Source organism: Lycium barbarum, chromosome 3, assembly GCF_019175385.1.
Source record: "Lycium barbarum isolate Lr01 chromosome 3, ASM1917538v2, whole genome shotgun sequence".
In the NCBI taxonomy this organism is placed as follows: domain Eukaryota; kingdom Viridiplantae; phylum Streptophyta; class Magnoliopsida; order Solanales; family Solanaceae; genus Lycium; species Lycium barbarum.
In genome coordinates this window covers 8,401,777-8,411,386 of record NC_083339.1, presented here as the reverse complement: position 1 = coordinate 8,411,386, position 9,610 = coordinate 8,401,777, and the positions used below count along the sequence as shown (strand labels likewise).

The window sequence follows — 9,610 nt, the reverse complement described above, 5'->3', positions numbered from 1 at the left end:
GTTTACATAATGAAGTTCACAACTACAACAACATACAATTAAAATAGAATTTTCATACAATTTCCATACAACATTAATACAATTTCTAAAATACAGTCTTCTAATATGAAAATCCAACCAAAATTTTCTCTAATCTTCACCAACACCCTCAGAATTGAGATATAAGCTCATAAAGATATTCTCAATCGTTTGCAACAATACCCAATCCAAAGAATAGTAGTTTTAGAAAACCCGAATTCCAAAATAAAGCTTCGATGAAATTCATTGTTATTTTCCCTGAAGAAGAAAAGAAAAAATAGATGAGAAAAGAGAAAGAGTCTCTCTTGCAAGTTCTCGTCACTTTTTTCTTACGAATCTCAACCATATTACCCTCTCTTCTCCGCGACGACAACGACTATGAGACACTGTTGACACCCAATTTGGACCCTTCTTTCTTTCAATTTATTTTCTCGAGCTTCTAAATTGGTAATAAATTAAATATTGTATCGTCGCTACTATTAGTAACTCAATTACTATTCCTATTATTCTCATTATTATTATTATTATTATTATTACTACTATTAGTGTTATTAATAATAATATTTTCTGTCTTTTTCATTTTTTTATCATCTTTAAGGCTTCTCATGTTCAATTCTAGTTTTACACTTTATAAATAGCTACTATAATATTTTTACTATAGCATTTTTATTTCGCAAAACTTTGGAATATGTTATAATTTATTAAGTGCTAGCAACTATAATTTTGACAGGTATATTAAATAATTAGTTACTTAACATTAATATGTTTGTATTACATGGTATTATATAATATGGCTAAAAGTATAGTTTTATTTAAAACGGAAACCCAGCAAGCCCTTTCCAATAATTCCTATAGGGGTCGTTTGGTGCATGGTATAAGCTGGGTTATCCCAGCACTAGTTTTTGTACCATGTTTGGTAGAAGGTATAAATTTATTCTAGGATAAATTTATACCTACCAAACAAAGTATAAAATGCATCCCATGGTATAAGCTGGAATATACTTTCTTATACCACTTATTCTGAAACTATTTTATACCATCTAGGAGATGGTATAAAATAGTCCCAAGATATGGGATAAATTAGTCCCGGGATTATAATCCCGGGATAATTTTGGCCATGTACATATAGTCTAGAATTTTCCCCATTTCACTGCACCCAAAAAAGGTCAGTCAATCCAAAAATTAAATCTTCTCTTTATGTGTTTAGTATTCTTCATTAGGAATCATATTATAGCTTCTTTCCTTACTAACTAACTAAAAAATAAAAAATAAAAAAATCATGTCCTAGTTGTTTATTAGTCCCCTGTTCCTATTTAAACATTGTCTAAAGACCCTGTAGGTGTGTTTATTAATATGAGTTCTTGGTTTCTTAAAATTACTAAAGGTGTTAAATGGATTCTAGCTGATAAAAATGCTTATTTATTTGAAGCCGCATATAAACGTGTTTTCCCATACATTTTCATCTAAAATTTTGTGTTATGAATCCCTTGGCTATCAAAAAGAGATGCTTCTATGGAAATATATTTTGCTTAAACTTCATGTCTGAAAAAACCTTCCTTCAGGACTTTCTTTGTTCTTGCATATAGTATTAATTTAAAGATTGTTGGAAAAAAATATTCTTTTTTATTAAATGGTATGCCCTAAATTTGTTGCTTTTGTTGGTTTTAAAGATGGGAAAATTTCAGTTATAAATAATTTATGGGTCAAAATTACATATTCATAGTCCATATTTTAAAGGGCAAATTTCACAAATGACTAACATTTGGGTGTAAAAGATTCACTGTAGCAACACTTTCATTATTTACGTATCGTAGCAAATCCTACCCATTTATCTGCGTGTATTCAGAATTAGTTTCACGCTGTATTCAATATACAATAAGTTAAAAGTTGCTGAAATCTTGGAACCGAATCTTTGTAAACATGGCAAACAAAAATATAATCTTCCTAAAATCATGCTTAACAGATATCTTCCAAAAATTAACACGACTCTTTATTCCTCCATACATTCGAATTTGAATTAAAATCTGCATCATCAGTAGCTGAAAACAGAGCAATTTTAGTCAAAATTTAGAATTCAATTGTGAATCTCTTGCGTTTGTGTATGTCAACTTCGGTGTTGTATGTATCAGTTTCTACGTAAATCCTTTTTGTTGACGTATACAAACATTGTTGGATTCATCTCGTCGCCATTATATACAGCAAAAGGTAATTAATAGTTCAATTTATGTTCATGACCAATTTATACAGATATAGATGATATAACAGTCTTACGGATGATTTTGTTGCTATTTTTTTGCAGTCCTGAATTTTCCGTTCTAAATTCAAGTAATGTCTAATATAACAGCGGTAATTCGACATTCTGGTTTTTGGAACGATGACAATTGTTTCGTTAATTACTCTATAGATGCAGTAGTTTTCAAAGAGTATGCATCATATGATGAGTTAGTTGATGCAATAGCGAAGCAGGTGCGAATAGATACAAGTATAAAAAAAATCACTATCAAATATACGATCGACTGTAATTCCATGCCTATGGAAATACACAACGACATGAGTGTCCGGGTGTATGTTGAACTGAAGAAAGAGAATAGGCAGTTCGGGATGTATCCGTTGTGTATCACAACAACTGATAGGACGAGTGAATACAGTCTATCGGGCGAAATTGTTATTCAAGGTAGCCTAGCAATAGCAGATACAAATGGTATACACGAAATGGATGCTAATGATTCGATAGCACTGGCGGCATCAGCTTCTAGTAAGGAAATAGTTATATTCGCAGGAGAGAACGATTTCATAATTTCAAACCGTAATAAAAAAGAAGTCATGGTAAATCAGGTATACAATGATAAGGAAACTTTGAAAGCTGTGATGACGAAGTATGCTATTGACAATAGATTTCAATTCCGAACAGAGAGGTCAAATTCAGTAAGGTTAGTTAGTTACTGATTTTTTTTATGTATTTGTATACCTCTATAAATTGAATACAAATATGCTAGGGTAGTGTATTAAACTGCTTATACGTATGTCTACTAAATTTGAATACATGATTATATGTGTGTTTTGATTATTATATATTTTCTAAATTCACTTTTTTGAATAATCATATGATGTGTATTTCCGACTATATATATATATATATATATATATATATATATATATATATATATATATATATATATATATACATATCTGGTATTGCAGCTACACCCTTGCATGTCTTTCTAGACAATGTGAGTGGAAATTGAAAGCTTCAAGTATCAACAGATCAGCTATGTTCAAAATCAGAGAGTTCGTAGAGAAACATACATGTCCATTGAAGGATAAGGTGTATACGCAACATCAAGCTAGTAGTGGTTTTATAGCTGGCATTATTAAGCCAAAATTTAGAAATTATAAGAGGAAGTATGTGCCTAGTGATATAGTAGATGATGTTAAAAATGATTTTGGGGTGGATGTGCCATATATGAAAGCATGGCGTGCTAAAGAAAAGGCTATGACGGAGTTAAGGGGTGAGCCAGCCGAGTCATACAAGAAATTGCCGGGATACGTATACATTTTGGATAAAACATACCCAGGTTCTCATATAAGAATGAAGAAAACATCTGAAAATGAGTTCTTGTATATTTTTGTAGCATTGTATGCCTTTATAAAAGGGTTTGAATGTTGTCGACCCATCGTGGTTGTAGATGGCAGCCACATCAAAACAGCATACAATGGAACATTTGTTTCAGCGAGCACGATGGATGGTGCAGGTATTTCAAAATCGATCATTTTAGTTATATAAAAAGCTTATAGAACTTTAAAAAAAAAAATTATGTATTCAACTGATTTTGCAGGGAACATACTGCCTTTGGCGTATGGCGTGATTGATTCAGAAAATGATAAGTCTTGGACATGATTCTTCGAACAGTTCAAGGAAGCTTATGGGCTACGGGAGAGCATGTATGTTGTATCTGATAGGCATGAAAGCATCATCAAGGCTGTATCCAAAGTATATCCTAATGTTCCCCATTTTGCATGTATATGGCATCTTTGGAAGAATGTATACAATAAATATAGAAAGAGTCACAAGGTGCTGAGTGGGGTGTACTATGCAATGGCAAAAGCGTATACACAGGATGAGTTTGACATGCTAATGGAAAAGGTTGAGACGGTGGATATTCGTGTAAAGGATTACTTGGAGTTAGCCGGAAGGGAAAAGTGGTCTAGGCTTTATGCTCCAGTCAACCGATCATGGACAATGACGTCTAATATTGCTGAGTCTATCAATTCAGCTCTCGTACAAGCAAGAGAATTACCAATATTTGATTTTCTGGAAGAAGTTAGGATTATGTTTGGGCGCTGGAATTTCACTAACCGACAAAATGGTTCATATACATTCACAACACTTGGGAAGAAATTCAATGAAATGCTTACCATTAATGAGCGTAAATCTGCACGCATGACGGTTAGTTTCTGTGTATATGTTTGTGTATTTAATTTCTTCGGTATATTTCATGGTCTGTATGATTCTTAAATTTATATATTAGTTGAAATATGCCTGTAACATGCTAATATATTTTTGTATTGTTTCTTAGGTTATACCATCAACCGAATATGTGCACACGGTAATTGATGAGGGGCGGCGTTTCATAGTTTGTATTCAAAAGAAGACATGCAGTTGCAAAGAGTTTCAGATGGAGGAGATTCCCTGCCCACATGCCTGGGCTGTTCTTAAGAAAAAAAATCTCACAGCCGACAACTATTGCTCAAAAATATACAAACCTGAAACTGTGATGAAGACTTATGATATCCCAGTTTATCCTCTACCCGATGAGAGTGAATGGAAAATACCTGGCTACATTTTGGAAGAGGTATTTTTTCCACCGAGATACAAGAGACCGCCTGGAAGGCCAAAGAAGAAGCGCGATAATTCTTTATCTGAATGGTTTTCAACTAAACGTACAAATTCGTGTAGTAGGTGTGGACATGTTGGACATAATAGGCGTTCTTGTACAAATGAGCCCCGAAGAAAGTAGTTGGTGGTTCCATTCTAAAACTTGCTGTCTAATTTTTTTCAATATTGGACCAAATCAACTGCAAAGAACGATTGTCGTTTATGTTCCCTGATTTTTTGGTCCTGTATGTTTGTTTGGAACACTGAATAAATGAAACGATTTTATATGAAAGCATTGAAATATCTGTGGTGTATTTTGTTCATGATTTAAAACTGTACCAATACTAAATTTTAGCAATTAAACTATACTAAAGATTTGAAAGCAGAAACAGATTGTTTGAAAGAATGATGTCTATCAACTATGTTCTACAGCTATTTGAATGATTTGTATCCAAGATATCCCGGAACCAGAATACAATTTTCTGTGAATACAGTTTTGTGTGGATACATTACTGATTGCATGTATACAAAATCTTGTTTCACTCTTTTCTGTATATGCTGATTGCATATACAGCTATGTGTGAATACAATTATGCATACAAAAAAATAGCTAGTTGTACTAACTTGTATCCAGTATATTCTGAATCCAAAATACAACTTTCGTGTGAATACAACTTTGTGTGGATGCATTACTGAGTGCATATGGAAATTCTGTCTGTGGATGTATTCAACATCTGCTGATACTAGCTACAATAATGTGTGGATACAACCGATAATGCGTATTCAACATCTGCTGATACTAGGTACAGCAGCTTGTGGATACAACTCATCGTTTATACGAATAGTCTATTAATTCATGATCGAACTTTCTGCAGGCAACTCCAAGATTAAGTGAAGACAAAATGAAACAGTGTGTTGATCCAAAGCTAAATAATGACTGTCCTGCAAAAGCAATTGCCAATGTTTTCACACTGATCTTTGCTAGTATTATTTTGTAGAGAAAATAGTCTAAGAAATCTTGGATTACTTCATGTTATAAATTTCTAACTTTATTCCATTTATAGATTTTATGTATAATTTCCTCTGAGATGGCAGCAGTAGCAGCACTTTGTGTTCAATATGAGGCAGATTTTTGGCCAAATATGACCATAGTTGTTAAGGCACTGCAACCACTTCTCAATGCAAAACCTGCAGGACCTGAGTCTAATACATAGGCACTGTCTGCTTTTGAAATCAGCAGAACTAAAATTTTGGAGTCTTAACAAATCTATGATCTTCATATCTGGTTGGTGTTCTCCAATCCTCAAACAAGGGTACTCTTGTATTCTTGTATTCTTATATTGAAAATAGAAGACTTGAAAAAAAGTTTTGTGATTTTGTGACAAGGCTATGAATACCATTAATTTTACCTTTTGGGATTTCGAACGTTCGTAGCCCCATGTCTATTATTCAAATGTATCTTTTCTTAATTTTACAAGAGATTTTCAAGCCATTATCAACATCTGCTTATACTAGATACAGCAATGTGTGAATACAAACAGAGAATGCGTATACAACATCTGCTGATACTAGATACAGCAATCTGTGAATACAGCTCTGAATGCGTATACAATTTTTTTTTATGAATACAGCTTTGAGTGGATACATTACTGACTGCAGATGGATATTCTGTATGTGGATGTATTCAACATCTGCTGATACTAGATACAGCAACTTGTGGATACAACTCTGAATGTGTATACAACTATTTGCGCTAGCTTGTTGTTAGAACCCGTATTTTTGTACAGTGGAATAATCTGGATTTAATTATGATAAGTTAAGGACAAAATATTATTTCAGGATACAAAGTCGGGATTCGGACCCTTGCTCAGATGATGCGTGATATTACGTCCCGGCCAGCCGACTCTGCTACGTCTTCATCGTCAGAGGAGTCTGGAGCAGCTTCACCATTAGCTCCAGGGGCTTCAGCTCCCGCGCCTCCAGCTCCCGCGCCTCCAGCTCCTCAGCCAGGGGCGGAGGACAGGACACTGAGAGAGGCTGTGCAGTTATTGACCACTCTGGTAGCGGGACAGGCTCGCAGACGCAGGCGGAGAGATGATGATGATGACGATAGGCGTGACAGCCTGAGGGTTCGAGAGTTTCTATTATGTGGCCCTCCAGAGTTTTACGGGTCTAAGCCCGACGAGGACCCCCATGACTTTATTCGGGGGATGCGGCGCTCACTAGATTTGGTCAGGGCTTCAGAGACTGAGTCTGTTGAGTTGGCTTCGCATAGACTACGGGATGTTGCTGCTCACTGGTATGAGTCCTGGGAGCTATCCAGGGGTGAGGGCGGAGCTTCGGGTTCTAGCGGTCCTTCGAACCGCATTTATGCCTTAGCCAGCAGACAGGACCAGGAGGCTTCGCCTAATGTCGTCACAGGTATATTACTGGTTTTCTCTCGTGATGTGTATGCATTGATTGATCCTAGTTCTACATTATCATTTATATCTCCACTCGTTGCTGATAAAATTGGGATAGAATCCGAACCGATAGAGCCTTTTGAGGTAGCTACACCAGTAGGGGATTCTGTTATAGCCAGTCAGATTTATAGAGATTGTTCCGTGATTATCTGTGGCCGCTGCACTAAGGCGGATTTGGTAGAGTTAGATATGATCGAGTTTGACGTGATTATGGGTATGGATTGGCTAGCTTCTTGCTATGCTAATGTTGATTGTCAAAAGAAGATAGTCCGATTCCAATTCCCAGGGGAGCCAGTTATAGAGTGGGCAGGTAATACAGTATCGCCGAGGGGTAAGTTTATTTCATACCTCAAGGCTGAGAAAATGATCAGAAAGGGGTATATTTATCATCTGGTCCGTGTTCATGATTTAGAGGCAGAGGCACCGACTCTTCAGTCAGTCCCAGTGGTTAATGAATTTGTAGATGTATTCCCAGATGAGCTTCCGGGTCTTTCTCCCGAACGGGAGATAGAGTTTGCTATTGATCTGTTGCCAGACACTCAGCCTATCTCTATTCCTCCGTACAGAATGACACCTGCAGAATTGAAAGAATTGAAAGAGCAGCTGAGAGATTTATTGGAGAAGGGTTTCATTCGGCCTAGTGCGTCACCCTGGGGAGCTCCGGTATTATTTGTGAGGAAGAAAGACGGCTCGCTGCGGATGTGCATTGATTATCGGCAGTTGAATAAGGTAACCATCAAGAATAAATATCCCCTCCCCAGGATTGATGATTTGTTTGATCAGCTGCAGGGTGCCAGGTACTTCTCGAAGATAGACCTGCGATCGGGTTACCATCAGGTACGGGTACGAGAGGCTGATATTCCCAAGACAGCATTCAGGACCCGATATGGGCATTATGAGTTCAGAGTTATGTCTTTTGGGCTGACAAATGCCCCAGCAGTATTTATGGACCTGATGAATCGGGTATTCAGACCGTTCTTGGATATGTTTGTGATCGTATTTATCGATGATATTCTGGTTTATTCTCGGTCAGAGGCAGAGCATGCGGACCATTTGAGGACGGTACTTGGCACACTTCGGCACCAGGAATTATATGATAAATTTTCTAAGTGTGAATTCTAGTTATCTTCAGTGGCATTTCTGGGACATATTATTGGGGCTGATGGCGTCCGGGTGGATACCCAGAAGATCGAGGCCGTAAAGAATTGGCCTAGACCTACGACGCCGACAGAGGTGCGTAGCTTTCTGGGATTGGCTGGTTATTATCGGAGATTCGTGGAGAAGTTTGCTTCCATTTCAGCGCCTTTGACAAGGCTGACTCAGAAGGGAGCTAAGTTTCAGTGGTCAGATGCTTGCGAGCGTAGCTTCCAGTTGCTGAAAGAGAAGTTGACTACGGCTCCAGTCCTGACTCTTCCGGAGGGTCCAGATGGGTATGTGATTTATTGTGATGCCTCTGGTATTGGTTTGGGATGTGTGTTGATGCAGCACGGCAGGGTGATAGCTTATGCTTCCCGGCAGCTCAGAAAACATGAAAAGAATTATCCTACTCACGATTTGGAGCTGGCCGCAGTCATTCATGCTTTAAAGATGTGGAGACATTATTTATATGGGGTTCACGTTGACATTTATACAGATCATAAGAGCCTTCAGTACATCTTTAGGCAAAAGGAGCTGAACTTGCGGCAGCGGAGGTGGTTAGAGTTGCTGAAAGATTATGATGTTGACATTCTCTACCATCCTGGGAAAGCTAATGTTGTGGCGGATGCACTCAGCCGCAAGTCTATGGGCAGCCTAGCAGACGTGCCATCAGAGAGTAAAGAAATGGTTCGCGATATTCATCAGTTGGCTAGTCTTGGAGTTCGCTTGGCTGATTTTGGAGATGTTGGAGTTTCTGTTCGAGGTATGGCTGAGTCATCTATTACAGAAGATATTAAGCGGCATTAGTATAAGGATCCTATTCTGGCACAGTACAGAGACGCAGCTCTGGCACAGGAGAAGACTCCGTTTGAGATTTCACCTGATGGAGTGTTATTTCACAGAGGCAGATTGTGTGTACCTGACGTTGCAGGGTTGCGGCGAAAGGTTATGGGCGAGGCACATTACGCTCGATATTCTGTTCACCCAGGGTCGACGAAGATGTACCATGATATCAGATGCCTATATTGGTGGGACGGTATGAAAAGAGATATAGCAGAGTTCGTTGCTCAGTGTCCAAATTGCCAGTAGGTTAAGATTGAGCACCAGAAGCCCGGTG

At 37.5% G+C, this 9,610-nt stretch overlaps 2 protein-coding genes across 2 annotated transcripts; both read left to right on the top strand.

The window, feature by feature from the left end:
* The first annotated feature begins 2,346 nt into the window (after positions 1 to 2,346).
* Positions 2,347 to 3,916, top strand: LOC132630235 (uncharacterized). Its single transcript, XM_060345826.1, has 3 exons — positions 2,347 to 2,948; positions 3,244 to 3,770; positions 3,855 to 3,916. The coding sequence occupies exons 1-3, from the start codon at positions 2,347 to 2,349 to the stop codon at positions 3,914 to 3,916; spliced, it is 1,191 nt and encodes a 396-aa protein (XP_060201809.1).
* A 42-nt stretch (positions 3,917 to 3,958) lies between these two features.
* Positions 3,959 to 6,108, top strand: LOC132630234 (uncharacterized). Its single transcript, XM_060345825.1, has 4 exons — positions 3,959 to 4,465; positions 4,596 to 4,871; positions 5,770 to 5,856; positions 5,959 to 6,108. The coding sequence occupies exons 1-4, from the start codon at positions 3,959 to 3,961 to the stop codon at positions 6,106 to 6,108; spliced, it is 1,020 nt and encodes a 339-aa protein (XP_060201808.1).
* Positions 6,109 to 9,610: the final 3,502 nt, after the last annotated feature.

Excerpts from the sequence above, each read along its gene's own strand:
- LOC132630235 (XM_060345826.1), top strand. The coding sequence starts at position 2,347 with ATGTCTAATATAACAGCGGTAATTCGACATTCTGGTTTTTGGAACGAT. Across the intron at positions 2,949-3,243 it reads GAGAGGTCAAATTCAGTAAG|ACAATGTGAGTGGAAATTGA; the intron begins GTTAGTTAGTTA and ends ATGTCTTTCTAG. Across the intron at positions 3,771-3,854 it reads GAGCACGATGGATGGTGCAG|GGAACATACTGCCTTTGGCG; the intron begins GTATTTCAAAAT and ends CTGATTTTGCAG.
- LOC132630234 (XM_060345825.1), top strand. The coding sequence starts at position 3,959 with ATGTATGTTGTATCTGATAGGCATGAAAGCATCATCAAGGCTGTATCC. Across the intron at positions 4,872-5,769 it reads CTGGCTACATTTTGGAAGAG|GCAACTCCAAGATTAAGTGA; the intron begins GTATTTTTTCCA and ends AACTTTCTGCAG. Across the intron at positions 5,857-5,958 it reads CTGCAAAAGCAATTGCCAAT|ATTTTATGTATAATTTCCTC; the intron begins GTTTTCACACTG and ends TTCCATTTATAG.